We start from the raw sequence: 23,845 nt of genomic DNA on the forward strand, positions 1-23,845 counted from the left end.
GACACACTCACTCACAGGCACAGGCACACACACACACACACACTCTCACACACAGGCACAGGCACACCCACACACACACTCTCACATACATACGCACACACACACACGCTCACAGTTTTAATGGCACTGCTGAACTCAGAGTGGATACTCCCTAGTTATTTGAGCTACTCTGCTCTTAAAAAAGTTAATACATCTCTGTTCACAGAGACTGCAGTCAAGCACATTAAAAAGGATGTCCCCCAGTTTGGGATAAGGAAGGAGGGGAAAGGGAAGGTTGAAAGGAAAGCAGGGTAATTAGAGGGAGGAACATCTCCCAGTGAGATTTTTAATAAAGAAAAAAGCAATTTATTAACAATCCTCTCACCACTGCTTCTAGAAACCAGCCAAATGTCTTTGAAAAGTGTGATTTCACATCGAACAGGGCTCTCCTCATTTACTCTAATTGGCCCCCCACAGTAAGGGCCCGCACCGAGAGTGTGGTGAAACAGGGCCCCACAGGGCCCCTGGTACGTGCCCCTGCGTGGGGTTGCCCGGTCCCTCTTTTCCCTGCCTAAAGAGGGGGCCCTCAGTAACCTCCAGCAAGGAGACAAAGCCCTCCAAAGTGATAAAAGACAGGAGTTCTGTGTGGCGCAGCTGTGTAAGGCTCGCCATTCTCCGCACATCGCTCAAAAGCAGCTCAGAGAGCGGCAGAAAGCGCGCCATTGTTCCCAGAGACGCGCGGGCCAGACGCGCCGGGAACGGCCGAGTACCCCACCCGCCGTGTCCCGCGCTGGGGGGGGGGGGGGGGGCGAAGGAGGAGGAGGAGGAGGCAGGGGTGCCGCGATCCACTGCAGGCGCCAACCAGCGCAGCGTGGGGGCTCCAAAGCGCTCCCAGTTTAGGAGCATTTGCTCCTGAAAATCATGAGCTAACCAGAAAAATCATTTAGGACCACATCTAACAACAGGGATGCATTAACCTGCTTCAAAAATGTTTTAACTTAGAAGAGCATGCGCTGCTTGGAAAAAATGGCGGCGCAGAGCCCTGACCGCAACCACAACCGTGACCGTCGTCTGCCGACCTGCCCCCCCGGTGGCCCGGCACAAGAGCGGAGCGGTGCACACGGCGACGGGGAGAAAAACCACCAACAGAACAACGACACGCCGCGCGGCATTACACACTCCAGCCCGGCCAGACGCCGCAAATGCGGAAACCGGGCAGCCGTTCAACTCCTAATGGGACACTGGGGCAGGCGCGGAGCGGGAGACAATGGGGCGGGCCGCGGGGGGGAGCGGCTCTCCCGCCAGCCTTTAACCCAATTCCCTTCCGCCCCCCTCCCCGCCCGCCAGCACACGCGCTCGGGCCCTTTCTCCTCCTAATTTGCCGTGCGGCCCCCGGCTGAGCGGCCCCGCGGCGCGGGCGGCTGATCGGGGCCCGCAGCGGCGCTGGAGACGGGGGCCCGAATCCGAGCCCGTTTGGAGCTGCGGGACGGGGCGGGACGGGAGGAGCGGAGAGGAGCGGGGGGTTCTAATTCTCCCAACTGAATAGACATTATTGTCCTTTAAAAACGGGAAAAGACAAAAAGGCCATTTAATGGTCTGGTGAAGTGACGGCACAGCGGCGGAGGAGAGGAAAATCGGTAATGAGAGAGGAGGGGATGACAAATCACAAGCTCTGCGGCCACATGCCTCCCGGCCGTGAGAGCGCTCATTCAGCCTCACAGAGAGGGTCTGTCTGTACCCACACTGCACACCCCGACATGCACTCATTAACATACTCACACACATACAGTACATACAGTACACAAGCGCACACACACACCGACACAGGCACTCAGACACACACAGCGTGCATTAGCTGCAGTACTCTGACTGATGACCACACATACACTGGCTAAGCAACAAAGACACACTCATGAGCACACATACGCATACAGCAGGGTTTCTTCCACTGCTTAATAGGAGAGGGGCTACACCTACTCTAATGTACCCAGCGCCACCCCTAACGTTAAGGGGGTAACACAGAAATAGGTGCTCGCTGCATTCTGTCATAAAAGAAAACGGGCTTATGTTCAAATTTGCGATGCCCTGACTCATCTTTTAAAAACGCTTAACGGTGTTACCAATCGCTAGCCTAATTACTGCACTAGAAACCAGAATCTAACATAGCAGCGCGTACGGCGCCTGCAGCACACTGTCACACATGGGATTAGAATGTTAAGGACTGAACATTTTTAACATGATGCAATAATACCTGCCTAAATGTTCTCTGTCTTTTGGTGAAAATATTTAAGAAGACCACATCAGTTACATGAACAAGAAAATAATTATTTAGACTCAAATGAGGGGGGGGACACTCTTAAATTTTAATGGAGTAACATGGCTAACGTAAGACAAAAAATGACCTTTTGAATAACATTGTACTATGCCACAGTCTTCTGTGTAGCCTAAGTCATATTAAACAAGTGACCTAAATGTGTATAAATAAATGGGTATTAAGGAAAAATAGGTTTTCTTAACGTTTTGTACGACTCCAGTCCCTCAAATACAGCAGCCTTTGATGCCATCTTCAGATGGTTCCTGGGTGAGACTAGCATCACGTATCCTGCTTCAGCTAAACCCTTTCGCAACAAGCCGATATTGTAGCTACCAATCTAAAATGCTAACTTTATAGACAACACCTTTACACAGAATGTTGATAAAGGACACCAGGCAGTTTGGAACATGCTGTGAAATGCACAGATGTTGGGTAACTTCAGTATGCATGTAAGCAATAAAACAGGTATCTCCTCCTGAGCATGGCTCTTCTACCCCCATAAGAAAAGCACTTTATTTTTTTCAGCACCTATCCTAAAACATTTTCTAATTTTCTGGGTGAAACACAACACACGCACGCACACACGCGCACACACACACACACACACACACACACACACTGTACAGTATACGCACACAATCACGAAGCCCTGCTTTTTTGAGTGCCATAACCTCCAAGTGAACATCCATCAGGAAGTGCAATAAAAGCAAAGCATAACCATGCACTGATTGAGCCTCCATCAGCTGTGATTCATGCCCAGGATCACAGTCAGAGGGGTCTGGACTACATTGTGCAGCTACCTGTCATAAGGAGTTTTTTTCCCAGCATTTTAAAAGAACAAATATAAAGATTCACCTCAACCTGACAGCAATGAATGTAAAGTCAATAAAAAAAACCTCATGATTAGATTTCTTTTTGTTTTCCATGGACAAGTAAGCATTTCTTTTTCAGAAAAGGCTTGGCCTATATGTTCATACGTTATCTACATCTTGCTTTAAAATGACTCTACACAACCAGGTCAAGAGGTTCCCTTAATAACAACAGACATCCAATAAGGCAATGCATAACCATGTGCCAGATTTTAATGAGAAACGTAAGAATTATGAAGGGACTAGCAAAGCTTACACAGTCCCAAAAGCATGAAACTACAGGGCACCCATTAACTATGAAACATGAAATATCACTAAATATCACACTATCACCAACTGACTGCTTGCAGAGAAGTTCAAACATTGAAATATTTTACATCCTGGGTTACTACATAAATCACATCATTCACAAAGCAAACACTGCAACTTAAAATGACAGTGGTCACTCCCACTAGATTTTGTTCTTACCATTGTGAAGAACAAAATATGACCGTTTTTTGCTTTTGTCTTTTCATCTCAACTGGAATTTGGCGAAATGCACATTTATCTGCACTTAAAAATAAACAAAAAAACATCCAAGCAAACAGTCTAATGAAGCATGTGGCAAAGGTCAAGTATCAGAATACATGTGTAAGAGCTAATGGGCGTTAAAATGCCGGATTGGAGCAACTCAACGCCGGTCTTCTTCCCGTCCCTCGTCTGGTACAGGATCGCTTAAAATGGAGGAGAAGACTGTACCATCGCCTCCGAGCAGCTCGCCCCCTCCTCTGCGCTAAAGAGAACCAAGCGTTAATTACCCATGCTCCTTTGCTACGCCACAGCTCTGCCACTCACTGCCACTCATCCCGCGCTGCCAGGCTTTCTCTAACGAGGAGAGGGAAGGGGGAAGGAACAGCATCTCCTCTAAACACACACTGCCTCACATTTTACTCTGCTTTGATCAAGCTAAATTAATATTGCATCAGGCACGGCTTGGGGGGGGGGGGGGTTAGGGGGGGAGGGGGGGGTGAACGGTGTACTAGTATAACTCAGAAGACACTAACCCCAGTCAGTGTAATCACATAGCAATTCATTCTCTGCTTTTTGTTGTCATTTTTCTAGACTGCCAATGATTTCCAATAATCATGAAATGGGCAACCCAGGGTGAAGTGGGAAGCGCTGGGTAAGGGACCATCATTAAAGATCCGTCTATTTCCCCGTATGTTCAGCTGCACCTCCCTCAGCACAGGGGTTAGCTACAGCGGGACAGACTGGGTGTCAGCAGTGTACAGTACAACGCAGCACGCTCCCTGGCATCTGACCAGAGGGAGGCAGACAGTGAGGGAGAGAGAGAGAGAGAGAGAGAGAGATGGGTGAGGGCGAGAGAGAGGGGGCTTTAACAATGGGCCGCTCCTCCTGGACTGATCGTTTGAGAGGGGGAGAGGGAGTGGGAGGGAATGGGAGATGGAGAGAGAGGGAGCGGGAGAGGGCGGAGGGGTGGGGGAAGGGCCTATGAGTACATGTGCAGTGTTAAAGGGACCATCTTCCTCTCACAGTGAGAAGGGAGTGAGACGGAGAGAGAGAGAGGGAGGGAGGGAGAGAGAGAGAGAGGGTGGACAAAGAAGAGAAGAGGAACAGAAGAGAAGGGAGGGGGAGAGAGGGAGGGGGTGGGGGAACAAGGCGAATCTCTTTTCTGTCAGCAGATGCCAAATCTTTCACAGCTAAAAGCCTCATACAAGAGATTCAATGCCAGAGTCATAAACACACACACACACACACACTCAGAAGCACACACGCACACACTCAGAAGCACACACGCACACACTTGCAAGCACACACGCACACACTCACAAGCACACACGCACACACTCACAAGCACACACTCACACACTCGCAAGCACACACGCACACACTCACAAGCACACACGCACACAAACACACATGCACATGCACCCACACACACACACGCGCATGTGTTGTGTGATTGTCTTCATGTGTATGTGTATATTTGTGTTCATGTTTGCTTGTGTGTATAAGAATGCTTATGTATGTCAGGGTCTTTACCTCTACTTTAAGCCAGTATTATGTTGCTCATCTTTCTCGCTTAGATATTAAAAGTATGGTTTGGAGGTTACACTGATAGCAGGGGACGGCTGTCTCTGACAGGACTGACTGCTTTCAGACTGACTGTTTGTTTTGAACACACTTTGCGTCCTTCGCCCAGATCACGGTGCCGATTGGATTGGATGGATTAGAAGAATGGATTATTGAAGAAGCACCCTGAGCCTACAGCAGCAGGCCACGGGCTGGGTTAGGTAGCATTGCGGTCACATACACTTTCTCTGTGTCAGGTGTAACATACAGTATCCATACACACACACATACACACACATACACACACATGCACATGCGCACATGCACACACGCACACACTCACACTCTCACACACACACACACACACACACACACACACACACACAAACTGCGCCTGAGTGTAGAGGAATGAGGAGGGAAGAGGGTGGCGGGGAATGAAGAAAGGCCTCTGGGCCCAGTTACATGATGACTCAGCAGAGGTGTGTACGAAACACGGCTCCTGTCATGGAATGAGGCAGAGTGATAGAACAGAGTGAGATGTCTTCAGAGGAAGGGGGTCAGGGACATCTCAGGGGGCTCAGACAGCGCAGGGGTCCCGCAGCCCTCCGGCCACGCCCCCAGAGCGCACTTCCTGTTCCCTCCTCCCACTCTCTTAGCCTCCAGTGGAGGTAACCCCTGTTCTGTATCCATTCTGGGTAGCCCTGCAGTGTGGTGTAGTGCTTAAGACCCTGGGCTTGCAGCTGACACACTGGGCAGTTGACAGTATGGATACGCTGAGAGTATGGGAAAGTGGAATGTGTGTATTAACACAGTACAAGGTAAGCTACAGAACTGGGTACATGTATGAGCCAGCAAACAGCATAGAGTGCACTGGTAGGCTAACTGAAGGCTAGTGAACAGTATGAGCTAGCTGCCAGCATGGCTGAGCTGAAAGTCTACGCTACCTGACAGTGCTGGCTTAGTTGAAGTGGGGTCTATTGTTTTGGCTTAGCTGAGTAAAGGGTAGTTTACATTACAAGCTAGCTGGCAGTGGGGGCTAGTGTTCCTCCACATTATGGGTAAACTGACAGTATTGAGCTGACAGAACCGGCTAGCGGGTGGTAAGGGGATAGCCATCATTACGACATCCTGCCAGGCAGGTATGACGCGGTCCTGAAGGCCCTCACGTCAGGTATGAAGCAAATATGATTAGGACACCAGACCTGCACGGCAAAACGTAACGTAAGATCATGACAAAGAGAAATGAGCGGGAGCAAAACCTGTTCTGATAGATGGAAGTACTCTTGGGCCCCCTTCTCACTCAGTTGCCATCCACATCACTTAGTGTCTAAGAGGAACACACCTCTTCATACGCAATGAGATGATTATCACCTTTCCAGATAAGTGAAACAAAGACGTGGACACACAGATCTCATCCAGGAGTCCCACCGAGATGATTGGCCTCTCCATATTTCTCATTGACTCTTCGGTAAGTGAAATGGATGCGCCTGATGTGACGTGCTACATTATCAGAGATACGCGTTTAAGCCTGCTGAGGTATATCAGTAAGACAGCGATACTGTTGAAATGCATGATCAATTTGTCACTCATAGCTCCTGAAAGGGCACATTTATTTGCTCGTGTGTCAGCGGGAGGCGGGGCCTGAGGGAAGCTCCGGCTCCTCTGCGTTTCGGCGGCTAACCCCGCCTCTGAGAACCAGACGCCGTTTGAAGACCGTCGCGAAACTTTTCGCCCTTCGCCCCGGCCTCCCCTCGCACGCCTGCGCGTTTCGCGACGTCCCGGGACCTCCATGGACGAGGAGCAGGTTGGGCTGTGCGATCCAGCGCTCCGTCGTTCTGGCGAAGGGGGCGCTCTATAAATAGCCGCGAGGTAAGCTCCTTCCCCCTTAAAGAAGGGAGCGCGTGCGTGACTGCGGCCCAAACGCTCCGCTGCTGACCCGTTAGGCTGCTCCAATCAGAGCTGTCCTCCGCCTGTCCCAGCGAGGGCCGAAACGTGGCTCCTCGTCAGCGGGGGGCGCTGCGGAGCTCCCCGGCGCCCTATTCATCTGCGATCTCAGCACATCATCACTGAACTGCCCCAAACTGCAGTGAGGAGGAGGAGGCTAACGGCCTTGCTCCTGCACCCCTATCAACCTCACCTCCACAGAGAGAGAGGGCTCTCAGTACATACACGTGTGCTACTGCCCAGCGGGCTACAAATAACACTGACTCTTTAAAAACTCACATCACGAACACACGTGTGGGTTGTTCCCATTACAGTGCCTCAGAAACGGGCCTGTAACAGACCCTCACACCGCTCGAGGTGATCAGGACGGTGTGAGCCTCATGGGTGCGCAAGTGTGACAGTCTGACACTGTCCACAGAACACCACCATCATGCTTCGCTTCTCAGCAGTCGCTCCAGGTTCCTCTGCTTTAATCCACTTATTAAATATCCAGTCTGGATGTACTCCTCCACACAAAGCAGGCCTCCAGGAATTGCGAGATTCAATTTCTGTTTTACATCCTGTAGTCCTTCACTCCGAACCACACATTAGCACACTGCTGGGGTCAGAGAAGCTACGCAGAAAACAGCCTGTCGCTGAAGCCGTATGGAGCATAAGAAAATAAAAAAGAAATCTAACTGCGGCTAATAACTTTAACACATAACAGTTAAGAAAGCCAATCTTGAGAAAAATTTCCCGTGTAAAACAAATATGACTCTCCACCCTACATGAAGAGCCAACACCAAACCCCTACCCCCACCCCACCCAGAGACACACAGACCCATGGGGTAGGGCTGTGTGAGGGTGCGCACGGGCATGCACACACTCTCACACACACACACACACACACACACACACACACGTTCAAGCACGCACACTCACGCAGCCCTACCCCATTCCCCCACCATTCAGCTCCTGGCTACAGTAAATTAAATTTGCTCCAATTTTTGTTCCCTATAAAAGATTCAGCAGGAAGGTGATCTCAATCTAGGTCACTGACATTTTGCGTCCGCACTCCTCCAAGGAATGTCATTAGGATTTCATCATGTTTAATATTCAGCCTCTCTCACTCATTACGCTCAGTGGGTCTGTGCTTACCGCGCCTGCGGTGTGATTTAGCGCTAATTCCCTTTATTAAGCTTCTCTCAGCGTCCCCCGCGGCTTGGGTTTTTTGGGGGCCGGTTAAAGGGGCAGGCGCGCCCTCCTGGAGCGCTCAGGTGAGCACAGGAAGTGACACGCGGCGCGCGAGTCGCCGTCGCGCGGAGGACTCGTCGACCCCGAGAACGCCTTCGCCTGCGGAAGATTCAGGCGAGTCAAACGACTCGGACCGGAGAAGAAGACCGAACCCAGCTCCGACCCTCTAAGGGACGCGGATCAGTTTGTTCTGCGTCACTCAGCAGTGGAGCGCTTCTTCCAGTCAGCTGAAAGTGTTAAAGTGCAATCCTCCTGCAGACATTAGAAAGACGTCAAAACGATCCGTTTAAACAGCGAATCCGGTGGGAAATGCATGCGAGGTACAGCTGATTCACTCACAGCGTTCACTAACCAGAATCAAAGCGAAGCCTGGCAGAGATATGAATAACCAGCATTATGTGCCTGAAAATAAAAAAAACACCCTTCTGTTCCTTCACCAGACAGCCATAATTACCCAGCCAGATTGCGAGCTATGGCAAACTGCAGTCCTAGCTATTTACTCCCATGCACAGCACCGAGAGCCTTCTCCTTCAGCCAAAGCCAGAAACACAAAGATCAGAGAAGACAAATTGGACAAGAACTCTGTTCTAAAATCCAAAAACCCTGGAGCCAAACAAGCCATGTATTCAAACTACTGAGGTTTACTTAATTCAATTACCCCATTATCCATTTTCCTCTTTGATCTCATAAAGTACTAAACAGATGTTATTACACACATGTACTTGCATTAATGCATACACACATGCATGCCACACACACGTACGCACGCACACACAAACAAGCACGCACGTACGCGCACACACACACATGCACACACACACACCACTTCCGATTGGGTACTAATGTATAGCCTAGTCTGAGTTCCATAATCTTGGGTTATTCCTTCTGTAAGAACAACCCTGTAAAAATCCCAGAGGCTAGCCATTAGCACAGTGGAGAATAGAATGTCATGTCCGCTTCACACTTATTCTCTCATTCTTACCTCTGTCTGTCACTGTCTCCCTCATATGGTCTCTCTCTCACATCCAAACACTGTCTCGCACTTTCACTGTCTCTCTCACATCCAAACACTGTCTCGCACTTTCACTGTCTCTCACATCCAAACACTATCTCTCACATACAAACACTATCTCTCACATCCAAACACTATCTTGCACTTTCACTGTCTCTCTCACATCCAAACACTGTCTTGCACTTTCACTGTCTCTCTCACATCCAAACAGTCTCTCACATCCAAACACTCTCTCACACTTTCACTGTCTCTCTCACATCCAAACACTGTCTCTCACATCCAAACACTATCTCTCACATACAAACACTATCTCTCACTTTTGCTCCCTCTCTCTCTCTCTCTCATCCAAACACCGTCTCACAATTTTCTGTCTCTCTCTCACATCCAAACACAGTCTCATACATCCAAACACTGTCTCTCTCACACATCCAAACACTGTCTCACACTTTCACTGTCTGTAAGGGTAACCCTCACCCAGGGACAGAGGGGATTGGTTAGCTGGGTATCCCTCACCCAGGGACAGAGGGGATTAGGCAGCTGGGTAACCCTCACCTCATTCCACAGCAGCTACCTACAAACTGTCCATGACATCACTGGACCTGTGCAGTCCCCCTGCATGGGAGCTCAGGTTGTGTGAAAAAGCATTAGGGTGACTTCTCCTGCGCCTTCCCCAGTTTAAGCCGTGGTAAAAGGTCTAAAACAGCGATCGGGCACTGGGGTAAAAATTCTGTCGCACTCTTGTCTCAAAGTTGGTCCCACCATCTCTCCCACTCCCACACCATCTCACTCTCTCCCACAGTGTCTCACGCTCTCCCACTCCCACACCATCTCACTCTCTCCCACAATGTCTCACGCTCTCCCACTCCCACACGGTCTCACTCTCTCCCACAGTGTCTCACGCTCTCCCACTCCCACACCATCTCACTCTCTCCCACAGTGTCTCACACTCTCCCACTCCCACACCATCTCACTCTCTCCCACAGTGTCTCACGCTCTCCCACTCCCACACCATCTCACTCTCTCCCACAGTGTCTCATGCTCTCCCACTCCCACACCATCTCACTCTCTCCCACAGTGTCTCACGCTCTCCCACTCCCACACCATCTCACTCTCTCCCACAGTGTCTCATGCTCTCCCACTCCCACACCATCTCACTCTCTCCCACAGTGTCTCACGCTCTCCCACTCCCACACCATCTCACTCTCTCCCACTCCCACACCGCCTCGCGCTCTCCCACACTCCGCCGTGCTGATGGCGGCCGTACCGCCGTCTCCCTGAGAGCGGCGCTGGCGCGGAGCTGAGCTGAGCGGGCGGCGGCGGCCGCAGCCTTGAGAGGCGAGAGACAATGGCGAGGAGGAGATGGGCACAGACCCCCCCCCCCCTCCCCTCCCTCCCCTCCCTCCCCCACACTGCCGCCGCACAAAGGGCCAGACTGCAGAGAGAGCCGGGCACATTCAGCGCCCACACACGACCCTGGCCTGCGCCGCACGCACAGGCGCACAGGCGCACTGCGCTCCCCGGGCGGCAGAAAGGAGGCTGTGTCTCAGAGCTCTTCAGCACACTCCACACAGGCGTCTGCAACCTCTCACAAAGGGACCCAAACTGCTTTGGGACGGGGGCGCTGGACGCTAGTTTCCCCTCCAGGTTGAACACTGAATAGATGGGCGAGGAGGGGGGGACGGGGGGTTCCTGGTCCTCCAAAGCGTCCCAGAAGAGGCAGAGGCAAGCGGGCGTGTCAGACGGGGCAGTGCACTTGTGTTGGTCTTTGACAGGCTGCCCAACACCTCTCTTCCAGCACAATGCTTATGAGCCACAATGCGTGTATTATAAGCTTGTTTTTCACAATGATGCTTTCTTCCACTGCGTTACAGTGAATATTACATTCAATCCTGGTGTTCATTTGGCATTGCCGTGGTTTTGAATAAGAGCTTCAGGTTTTGAATAAGAGCTTCAGCTCAATGAATGCATAAAAATGTAATATAATGTTGGGAGAGGGCTGAGGTGTATCCAGGGGCTCCCATTGTAATAAGAGAATCCTCAGCCAGGGACGTTCATGTCCAGATAGAATGGAGAGCAACAGAAGAGGTGAGGGAGGCGGGGTGGTATCTATGGGCCATAGGAGAGGCAGCAAATACAGCCTCTCCTAACAGTGAGCAAGAGACAACTCTATTGAGAAATACAAAATGGCATGAGAAGATGTTTTCCATAGGGCAGGTCAATGATGATGATGATGATGATGATGATTATTTTATTTATTTTTTCCCCAAGTGGATCCGTATCCCCATTCATGTATGAATATACATTTTTCAATCATTTTGAGGTCCTAAATTCACACACAAAGCATATTCCACGCCGAGTGCATACGCACACACACCTGCATTCACGCACATGAAACACTCACATACCCAGTACATGCACGCATGCACGCACACAAACATTCACACACAAAGCACATGTGCACACACCCATTCATGCAGGGGTTAAAAAATATCTAATTACTTGACTTACACTCTACATTGTATTTTTCCCATTCAATTTCTTTTACGTGCAATCAATGAATTGGGAATCTTTATTCTGTTTTGAGCAGGTATGTGTTTCTGTGAACTCTTGTGTTCTTATTAGCACCTGTGAAACTGTTAGCCTGGGTCAAATATACCCAGGACACTATTAGGAGTTTAAAGCAATACAGAAAAAAAAACAAAAACTAAATATATACATATTTTTATCTCAATTACAAACAATATAGACAGTATATGTGGCTAATGGTTGCCATTTACCTCTGCTAGATCACATTTAACAACGAATGTGTCATTCATTTTATGTGATAAAGATGATATAAAAAGCCAGTACAATGAGAGCATGGAGGGCATAAATCAAGTTTGTCTGTAAAAAATTTAAATGAAACAAGGTTTTCATGCAGTACATTATTGCTATTTGTTGTTCTGAACTGCAATTTGCAATTATTTTCCATTTTTATCTTATTATTTTTTTAAAGAAACCATACAGGCAAAAATACAGAGCAAACGCAAAGGCAGACGATGAACTACAAATAGAAACAGGAACTGAATTTACACTGGTTTAGGCACTGGTTATGTAATATATCTCTCAAAAGTGTCATTCCTCTTTTACTAAAAGTTTAAAATGGGTCAATTTGACCCAAACTGAACACAAGGGTTAGCAGGGTGCGGTGTTTTGCCAAAAAGCATCGGCAGTCAGCCGGAAACTTTCGCCATGCAGTCCCGTGAGCTTGTCCCGCTTGCTTTACCTGCTGTTGGCCACGCTTGATAAGTGTTTAACATGAGCGCAAAGAAATTGCAAGAACGGCTCAAAAAATGATTTGTCACCCGTGAAGACTAGTAACTTTAGAACGAAGCGGAACAAGCTGGCTATGGGTGAACCCTCAGGGTCTTGACTTCAACAACATCAGCACTATCATCATATCAAGTTCATTCTCAACATCGCTAAGGTGAGCAGCAAGGTCAAATTTCATTAGAAATTTGTAATGAAACCCACATTGGATCATTTGGGGGAGGCTGTTTTGTAGGCTTGGAACCTAACCCCCTGTTTCCCATAGACCAGCCATATCTTTTTACACAATTTATATTTGCGCAGTGGCTTTTTCCCAGAATGTGACCGGCGTGGAAATGGAAGCGGCGCAATTAGAAGAGTGAAAGCGTGTGGGAGTAGTCCTGGGATGCGGGCCTGCTCCTGCCCACACACACACACACACACACGGCAGGGCGACAGACAAAGAGACGGGGCTGGGCTCCAGCAGCCTGGGCGGAATCCGCGGCTTTGTCACTAATAATCTGCGCGCTGGGCTCTCAGAGCGGGGCTGGGCTCTCAGAGCGGGGCTGGGCCCTGCCGGACTGGGGGAGGGGGGTGCTGCCGGTTATCAATACCGGCGCTGGAGGAGGAGGAGGAGGAGGAGGAGGAGTCGGGAGCGGGCCGTGATTTGGTGAAGGCCCGCACAAAGAATCCACTCCCCAGCTTCCTGGCGACTGACAGCGTTACATTACAGTGATGGCAGGGGCAGGGGGGGGGGGGGGGTGATATTTTCAGTCTTTGGGCAGAAGAGATATTCCAATACCCTGGGTATAAAGGTCTAATCGCACAGGCGCAAAGCAAACTCACCAGAATCTTCTCTGTGACTGAGCCACTTCTGGTCTAAATGCGTCACAAGGTGCGTTAGCATGCAAATGCAAGGTGAAAAATGCACCCATTCCAGCTGCGATGAGGTTGTTTCTCGTGTCTGGCTGGTACAGCGCGAGGCCAGACAGAGGCACTCTTGAGAGAGACAGTGGACAAAGGGTGCTGGGCATGCACAGGCCCATTATTTTGGGTCTCTCTGGCTCATTAACACCATCAGGCTACAAGGACACTAACCGCCTACACTAACCGCCTTGCACCGCACATCACAGATTATAAACACTTTATTGCCAGCTATAAAAAAATCACACACAGCAATTTTAAGGCTGTAAATTTATATTTTCTGAGAGAAACGCTGGCTCTGTGAGGGAATGACGGCGTGAAACAGGCTGAAGCTCCAGCGCAAAGCGGCGGAGACTCACACAGGCGGCTCCTGTTTTTAGAAACGTCCTCTCAGATGAAGTGACAATGGCTGCATACACTGGCTGAGAACAGCGCTGTGTGTGTGGTGTGTGTGCGTGTGCCTGCGTGTGCGTCTGTGGGCGTGAGTGAGTGAGTGAGTGTGACCTTTGTTCTCTCTTTTTTGAAACGCTCTCTCTTGCGCAAGACGGAGGCAGTACCAGCCACAGAGCCTTGTTCTGGGAGCAGAGCTGCCACCCTGTGCCCCTCCCCACCCCCTGCAGCCTCCCTCCCCAGTGTGCACACACTCTTCTGCAGCCCCCGGACTCCTTTTACATCACATTCACACACACACACACTCAGGCCATGCCACACACAGAGGCAGAGACACACACACACACACACACACACACGCGCGCGAGCGCGCGCACGCTCGGTCCACACCACATACAGAGATACAAAAACTACACACTACACGCACACCACACACACACACATGCACACACACGTGCACAACACACGCACACACAGTAGCTGTCACTCCCTGCCCCCAACCCCCCCACAATCAGCCTGTTCTGCTTCCCTGTCAGGCTGAAGGGGCACCACCATCGCGGGCTGCGACGGCTTTGTTTTCAGTACAAACAGTGCAGTGGCTTCTTGACCACGGCACAGCCGACTTCTGCAGAACGGCTGCAACCTCCCGTCCTTGTGCTAGCGTGCAGAAGATTCCCCTTTGGCCTGCCCCTGAACTTCCTCTCCGGTTTGCCCCTGAACCTGTCACGCCACGCGCCTGACACTCATACGTCTCCAGGAGCCAGCGTGCCTCCGGATCAATCTCTCCACTCAGCCTTCCTTACGCGGCCTCCCCCCTTCCTCCTCTCTATATTTATGTTTCACATCGACAGCACTACGAAATGAGCTGGCCGCTTCCTGAGCAAGACACGGATACAAAACAGAACAGCTCCTAATTTTCAATATTTAAAAAAACCTACTCTAATTCCAAGGCTTTCTTTTTTTTTTAAATTTTGCTTGACTGAGTTTTATTACGAAACATCAGGTTTCATTAGAAAGAGCGGCGGGCACTTGACAAAAGACAGATTCTCATTTATGCCAAAAGGGAAAAAAATGACAAGTTTATATGGGGAGAAAAAACAAAGGCCAGTGTGCTGGGCTGCGCTGTTTGTTTCTGGCTGCCCAGAGAACAGAGAGATGGGGTGGGGGTGGGGTGGGGTGGGGTGGGGTGGAGGGTGGGGGGGCGTCTTCCTGCCGCTGACAGTCCAGAGACTCCGGGCGTTCAGTCCTGGCCTCCCATGCATCTCTCCTCTGCGCGTCAGACCTCAGAAGGAACCTTCAAGGTGATTTGCGAGTATACTGGTACACTGCATTTCATTTCCCACCGAAATCTGCGCGAGCCTGGCTTCAGGCAGGCCGACGCCCGCCCACCCCCCCCAGCAACCGCCCCTGCCCCCCCCCCACCCTGCCCCCGCCCACAGACGCAGGGGGGGACAGGCCCGCGGGTGTGCAGCGCGGAGAGACGGCCAATCAGAGGACGGGCTGAGCCTTTCCCTGGGCCTGCCCCCCCCGGGCTCTCTCAGGTGACTCTGCCGGGGCGGTGCGGGGCGGTGTGGCCGGGGACGGGGCGACCCTGGAGCGAGGCGCTCAAAAGCGCTGATACACCACACGCCCCGAACCCCACTTCCCTCTTCATCATCTCAATTGGGCGATATTTCCAAGGCCGGCCGCGATATAAAAAGGTGAATTGAGGGTTAGAGAATGGGAAAAAGAGAGCGCACCAACTGCGTGGATGTGAATATAAAATAAAACAGGAATGTGTTGGGGGCAGAAAAGCCCATTCGGTAATAAAATATCATGGCGGGGGTGAGAGAGAGATATATCATTTACCACAGCATCCTTTCACCTGCACTAACAACTTTTCACATCCTGGTTTGCGAACATGTTACAACTACGAATGCAATGTAGACAAAAGCCTATATGGATCATCAGAGGGATGGACTGACAGCCACACATCAAATCAAAATAATATTCAGGACAGGATCACAGTTAGTTCATTTAAGAGCTGGAATATATTTAATGTTTACTATATTAGGCAATCATGTGCGAGTCACGTGATGCTATTTATTTTACTATTGCAATTGTGTGCAACTGCCAATAGCATTTCAAGACCCTGCAGCCCCAAATCCAAGTGTAAAACCGCACTAAGCAATTACTCCAGCTATCTGACTGGGACTCAAGTCATGGGCTAGAGCAGGAGGAAGCTTTATCTGATCTCATTTCCTTCCAGTGAAAAGCCATTCTCCGTTCGGTGGGGGCGGGGGTGGATGTTAGTGGCAACGCAGAGCTATTATTAAGGCAGACCAAGGCCTGCTAGTGTTACAAAGAAAGGAAGAGAGGCCGCATGGAGAAACAGCCTAATTACACCACCCTGCCTCTGCAGTATTTAACATCCGCAGGACTGTGCTGAGGCTGGAGACCGCACGGTTCACATTCTCGGAAGTTTAATTGGGCTTGTGATTTGCCGTGTGCTACAGGTACGTGTGAACATGAGAGCTTTTTGGTCCACACTCCCAGAACTTGACCAGGAATTCTGCCACATGAGAACAGGCAGAATCATCGCAAGCCTTTACGGAACATTCTGGTAATTATCTGACAGGACTGGAGGCCATCCACCTCGGTGTCGCCATCACCATCAGGCCTAACTGTGGGATCTCGGGTTGATCCGACAAACTTTCCTCCTCCTCCTCCTCCTCCTCCTCCTCCTCCTCCTCCTCATCGCCGCTCCCCTCTGAGGACCCGCAATAATCGATTCCTGTCCCTCGCGAACCAACCAGGGCCAACAAAATGAAAGGAGACTGTATTTCAGGCCAAAGCCAGAGACCGTGAGCGAGACCCGTTAACTGAGCCGGTCAAGGTGATCCGGTGCTTAGGAGCCACCTTTAAAAAGCAGAACCGCACGCGAGCGCAGCCGTGCCCTCTTTACAGCCCCTTATCTTATCCAGGCAGCCCAATTGGGAGTTTCATTCCCCCCTGTAAAGCACACAGGCAGCAGGGACGCTGATACCCATGGGTACAAGTTTCAGGGCTTTTGGGAGATTTATGGAGCAACCTTTACACCCTCTATGAAGCGGCCCCCTCCTCCTCCCCATAAAACAACAAGAGATAGCCGGGAAGGTCTCTAAAAAGAGCACCTCATCCTCCAGACGGGGAACAGACCTTGGGCGGGATTGAGAGAATTGCTAAACACTTCTCCGATAGCGCGGGAGAAGGAGGACAGAGGTAATGCCTGAAACCTCTTATCCCCTGTGTGTGCCCGTACAGAAAGGCTACTACAGTTAGCGGCGGCAGTCGCTCAAGACTGCGGTCTCATTAGGCAACGCTGCAGACAGCAGTCTGATCAAGCCTCAGCTATCTAATTGCAGCTTCACAGCAAAACACACACCAATGATAAACATGCCAACAGGCGTTAAGTCACAGCTGGTGATCATTTCTGTAAACAAAACAAATTGTTACCTATCTCTCTCACAACTGAGATTTCTCTTGTAATTATTAATTTAGCCTCCTTATTATTTTTCGTGAGCCGTCGAGTGTGGGGGGGCGGGGGCGCATTTAATTATTAACAAGCTTCTGGCCCTATCTCAGTGGAAAGCAGTTTTCAACAGCGCAAATTAGGACACAACAAGTAGGCAGCACTGAACCCACCACACACTCTACACACACACACACAAACACACACATGCACACACACGCACACACACACACAAACAGACACTAAAACATACACATGCGCGCACACACACACACACACACACAAACACACACATGCACACACACGCACACACACACACAAACAGACACTAAAACATACACATGTGCGCACACACACACAAACTCACATGCGCACGCACACACACACACACACACACAAACTCACATGCGCACACACACACACACAAACACACACACTCTACACACACACACACACACACACACACACACAGGGGGAGCTGGCCCTCTCTCGCTGCAGGCTGCTGGGGTGGGGGGAGGGGGGGGAGGGGATAGGGCATAAGAGCCGCGTGCTCTCTTATGATTTATCTGAAGAGGCCTTCAGATTTTATCTTCACCGTGTAGTCTCTCTCCGTGGCTCCAGCCCCGCAGTCGCACCGATGAACTTGGCAAACACACTCATAATCAAACACAACACACACTGTGAAATGTCATATGTTAATGGCCCTGAATTTTTAATAGTATTTCCATTAGGTTATCGCACGATTATCACAATTACTTTTTTCCCCCTCCTCCCATTTCTTTCCTTGAATAACCCAATCCTGGCCGTGACCAATATCATCCCCACACAAATGCCAAGCGCACCTCCACAAACTCAGCCAAAACCCTCCGCCCAACCTTTTTTTTTGTCACAACATTCACTAACATTGATAAGATGAGACCAAATACCTTTCTGAGTCCACAGTAAAGCACACTGGTCTTTAATCAAATTTAATTCACTTAATATCAATGTTTGTTTAATTGTGGCTCCAGATGGAAATGTTGCGCGGAAGGTAGGGTATACGGCTGGTATAAGCATTAACTCCTTCACTGCACCTTCTGTTCCGAGGCAAAGGGCTTCTAAAATCCCTGTTCCGACAAACAAGGCATAATGTGCTCAGCCACACGTGGGGCATACCCATGTGACCACGCATTTCCTTTATCGTGCACGGCCAGGAAAAGGGGTACGGTGGGGGGTCCGTTCTCGCTCTCTAACGCACAATTCCCGCTAAGGTTCCCTCAATAGGTCGTGTGTCCCTCACAGTATAACACTAATCTGAAAGGGTCAAGGGTACAGTGGGTGTACCTTTGAGGCACCGTAGCCCTATAGATACCGTTTTTGCACATTTTTTTCTGAGAATGCGTAACAAGCGCCATCAGAATCTCACCCTCCCTGCCGAGGCAGCGTACCATCACAGGAAGAGAGCAGATCTGGCTCCAGGCGTTCTCCCCGTGTCTTCATCAAAAGCCACGATACTATTCTGCGCGCTGTTAAGTCATGTTTAATTTCAATAGCCAAAGCTGCCACGCGCACAAATTTCACTGCCATTAACCCTTGTGCTGCACAGTAATGCCGGAACAAAGCCATATTTTTGAATCAAGATAACCTAACCTTTTCATTACTTCCAGCAGAAATCCTGCATCACCGATTGTAAGCTTTATCAATAAGTAGGCCTACATTTAAAAAAACAGACATGTGACATAAAACAAGCTCATTTTGCGGATGCTTAGATATTCACGACAGCGAACATGGCCATAAAAAAATGTATAATTTAAATAACGTCTACACGTTTCTCTAGGCTGTTCTGCTAGCTGCAGATGCACTGCCCCCACTATCGATGACTCAAAGAGAGGAGAACGATTCCAGCAGCCTGATGCATCTCTGTGTGACCGCAGCCCAAGCACTCACTGTCTGCCCACCCCCGGCTTACTTATTCATCCCATCTGCGATGGCTTCACTCTCCGGCGCGCGCGTCTTCAGCACTCATGCAAATTAGCCCGCCGCTCGCGGGGGAAGCGCGCGCCTGGGCGACACGCCTCCCCGCGCGTCAGAGCGGACCGCGGTGTCGTCCTCGCCGTCTCGCGCAAAACCCCCCCCCAAACGCCGCCATGTCGCCGGGACGCCGCCATGTCGGGGGCCGAGGCCTGTGTGACAGGGACGGGCCTCGACCGCCCCAGAGAGCCGCGCTACGGCGGCTAGTAAATAATCCAGCGCGGGGCTATTCTTATCCCTTTATTCTGCTTTACAGCTGACCTCGATCGCTGGGCTCCGGAGGGAAGCAGATCAAAGGCAGGCCGTCGGTTTCGCTGGCCTACTTTCAGTGACTTTTACCACGGCGGGCCATATGTGCCACTGGGCCACAGCGCCGAGCGCTGAGTTAGCGTTCTGAGCGTCGCCGGGGGGGGGGCGGGGGGCAGCTTAGAGGTAAACATGTAAATGGTCTCCACGTCTGTGATGCTCTCAGCTTCCGCCAGACGCCTTTCAAAAAGCAAACGGCTCTCTCGTTTCGTAAGAGCAAACAAACAAATAAACAAGCAAGGGCGCTAGCCGCTCCACAGCGGCACCGCAGGCCGCGCGGCGGGGCTTCCGTTAGCGCGGGTTAGCGCTGCTGCTGTGTTAGCGCGCCATCAGCCGAAGGGCCGAGGGACGCCGCCGCTGCGTCGGGCCGCGGCGGGAAACGAAAAAGCTCCGCGGTGTCACCGGCGATGGATCCGCGGGAAATAAGCCTGTCGCGGCCGGGTCGTTACCCCATCCGTCCCGCCTGATTGTGACGTCTCTCCTCCACACAGAACACGACAGCTTCCTCAATCACCGGGCTCGGGGAGTCGGCAGCGGAAAATGGCGGAGGGAGAGGACGCGCGTATAAAAACGTCAAGTCAAGTGCGGCGTAATCAGCGCAGATAGCGCCCGTGATTGGCCGGCCCGGTCCCTCTCTCTCTGGCTCGGTCCCCGTGCCGGGCCGCTCGGGAGCCGCCGCTCGCCGCCGCGCTCGGCCGGTGACCCTCACAGTCATCTGCGGTGAGGGCCCTCCAGGGGCCCGCCCGCGCCTCTCGGCCCCTCACACGAGAGGGCTCTAGGACCGAGACTCCGCAGCCCGCCTCAACAGCACCCACTCCACACGCAGGTGCGGCCTGTGCTCGCTTTGTGCCTAAACAAACACGGGGTGCGCCTTCAAACTGTCGCTATGGGAAAGACAAGCTCCGCCCGCTCAGAGCAAAGGGAAGAGGCAGACACCTGATCTAGAGAGGTAAGCTGGCTGAGTCCAAATTCATCCATCACTGTCAGAATCGGATTCATCATAGTTCCGCATCTGAGTAGGCTCTTTCATGATCACTTATTTCGTTCATTTATTTTTAAATGAAAATGTAATTATTGACACTCCTTCAGAATAACATCCATGAATTGCCTCTCATTTGGCTATTGACAGCCTGGGTAAGGAATCAATGGTACAATACAATATTGGAGATGAATAAAATGTTTACTGGTTCCATCAGAGGAAATATTTCTTGACTTCCAATAAATTCATTTTAAGCTCAACAATAAATATGGTAGCTGTTCACATACGAATTTAGGGAAGTTCTTTCCTTAATTCTATGATTCAGGTATACGGATAAAGAAAAATTTAAACTTCTAGTGAATTTTCATTCTCTGATGTTAATGCTGTAGATGTTAATTGTTAGCAAGATATTAGGCTAAATGTTTCTCTTTTCCTTGTAATTTTAACCAATTAAAAGATTATTTGCTAACTACAAGGACAAAAGATCATAAACTAGCAATATGGCTATAACCCAGTGCCTGCCAGCAAGAACTATCATACACAATTCTTTAATTTGTTCACTGCATCCTTTGGTAGTTAATTCACATCAAAACGGCTAGCTATTACAATGATAAATAGTCTGCAGTTGTGCCAGCAAGCTGATTAGTGAAAGGTGAAAATGATTTGCTGATAACATTTTACTGGAAAAAAAGACAACATCTGACTCACTGCTTTTAAATGAGACCCATCAGTCAGATTTTTGCCTCTTAGATTGAAAAGCAGGGGGCAGGCCACACACATGCTCAGGTAAAATGCAATGCTGTCCGTCAGTGTTATGACCACCAATGTGGTGGAAGATTTCTTTTTTTTTTTCAGGTAAATGACATAAAATCTACAATTACAAGAAATGTTATGCACACACAATTTAATGATTTAGCTTCATTACTGCAACATGCAGTTCACTGAATTTGTTCAGTACCCAGAGCTGAACTGCCTTATTTGCGTTTATCCAAGTTTTGCATTTAATAAACGACACAACAAAGCATCTACTGTCCATCCGTGTTTTTCTCTACCCTTGACGGGTTATATTCAGCACTTCAATTCCAAGAAAGAGGCAGACAAAATGAGTCATCCTTAGTGTTCCAATTTGAATGCGTTTGCTTATTTTCAGGTGCGTCTCCTGTGTTGAGTTGCACAGGTCCGTGTGACTGTGGCTAGCTGCCAATCTAAACGCTGGACCTGCGATGATGGCTCTCACTGGGGCTTTTTTCACAGATTCAGTCTGACAGCTGAGGCAGGAATCAAGCCAGCTTCCCGCACTTCCCCTACAGAAAATGCAGGGGGGCGGAGTCACATCCAGAGACCAAGCAGACACCAGGAAGCTAATGTCACAGAGTGCACTGCCTCCCCACTGGGTCTTTCAGTGTGGATAATTCACTGACTTTTTTCAGATTGCAGACCCGTGACTGTAGAGAATACAAGTGCTACAAAAGCCCTTGCTTCTCTGGAGGTGAAGCTCCGAATCGATGCTGCAGTTGCAGTTTCATACCTAGGCCAGTTTTTCTTTTCTCCACCTTCCCCGGATCTTCTCCTGCCCTCTACCACCCCCTCCCCCCCTCAGCGCTCCACCCGTTCCTCAGGCCCAGGAGGAGAGGCAGCGGGCTGAAGCTGCTTGATCTGAATCGATTCCAACATCTCCTCTCGCCCCACTATGGCCTTTCCTCTCCGCTCACATCAGTGCACACCGAGCCCACCCCCCCTCGCACACCGCCCGCGTGTACACGCATGTGCGCACGCATGTGAGAATCTGTGAGTGTGCGTTTGCGTGTGCCGCAGTATGAACGCGCTGTTCGGGAGCGCATGCCTGCGTACGCCGTTGCGTGAATGCGCTGCTCATGAGTGCACGTCGGCATGCGCCGCTGTGTGAACGCGCGGTTTGTGAATGCGCGTCTGCATGCGCTGCTCCTGAACACGTGTCTGCATGCGCTGCTCCTGAACACGTGTCTGCATGCGCTGCTCCTGAACACGTGTCTGCATGCGCTGCTCCTGAACGCGTGTCTGCATGCGCTGCTCCTGAACACGTGTCTGCATGCGCTGCTCCTGAACGCGTGTCTGCATGCGCTGCTCCTGAACACGCGTCTGCATGCGCTGCTCCTGAACAAGTGTCTGCGTGCGGCCTGCGCTCGTACGTGTGCTCACTGCACATCCTGCCTGGATGCCTGTCAGAGCAGAGGCTCATGGGAAGGGGGGGGGGGTCCAGTGGCCTTACCGTCCTCCTCTTTGTGCGCGTTCTGTGGGCTGTGCATTCTCTCTCCGTGGCTGGGGCTCTGGTCGGACGCGGGGCCGTGATCAGCTGATATCCATGTGGGGTCGCTCATATCAAAATCCTCGCTGCTCACTGAACTCTCATCCTGGAGGGGGGGGGGGGGGCAGAGAGGGCATAAAGAGCGTCATTCCTGAGCGAGGTCAGAGACAGGGGAGAGACGCCAGGGTAGGGCCGGGGTAGGGCCTGTGGTGGGCGCTTGTGGTCTGGAGCTCTTAAGGCCTAGCGTCCGGTTGCAGGGTTGGACGCTCGCTAAGAGATCATTAAAAAGAGACGCTCCAGCCCTTACACGCACTCCAACACATACTGGACAGGGGACAGAGGGGGAAAGCATCTCATCACAGAGACCGACAGGAAAGAAACCCAAAGACAGCTGAAACAGGACAGACAAGTCGTCATTCTGAAAAGTGACTGGCTGGGAAATTATGACAAATTCCCATAAAAAAGGATGATGAGGATTAGTCAGGAATAATGCAGAAGCAGTGCAGAGTTAAATACCTTATGCGTAAAATAGGCTTAAAGTCACTTACAATTGTGGATGGCATTTAATTGTCTTTACCGCAATTCAGACAAGTTTTCCTCACTGTAAGTCCCCAGGGTATTTCACATGGGATTTCATCAGGATTAACTTCTTGGCCCAAACTGCCACTGCACTAGCAAAGGTTTGGGGGCTGCTGCACTTGCACCATTTTCAGGCTTTAAAGGGATGTTGAGTCACACATTACAAGAAAA

At 50.6% G+C, this 23,845-nt stretch overlaps 1 protein-coding gene across 2 annotated transcripts in view; it reads right to left on the reverse strand.

Moving 5' to 3' along the window:
- Nucleotides 1-23,845, reverse strand: part of nol4lb (nucleolar protein 4-like b) — a 103,063-nt gene that overhangs the window by 23,891 nt on the left and 55,327 nt on the right. For both annotated transcript variants that reach the window (XM_035382162.1, XM_035382163.1), the window contains exon 5: nucleotides 23,060-23,201. In XM_035382162.1, coding sequence (XP_035238053.1) covers nucleotides 23,060-23,201 — 142 coding nt within the window. The remainder of the gene's footprint in view (nucleotides 1-23,059; nucleotides 23,202-23,845) is intronic.

The sequence above is a fragment of the Anguilla anguilla genome, chromosome 11, assembly GCF_013347855.1.
Source record: "Anguilla anguilla isolate fAngAng1 chromosome 11, fAngAng1.pri, whole genome shotgun sequence".
NCBI lineage: Eukaryota > Metazoa > Chordata > Actinopteri > Anguilliformes > Anguillidae > Anguilla > Anguilla anguilla.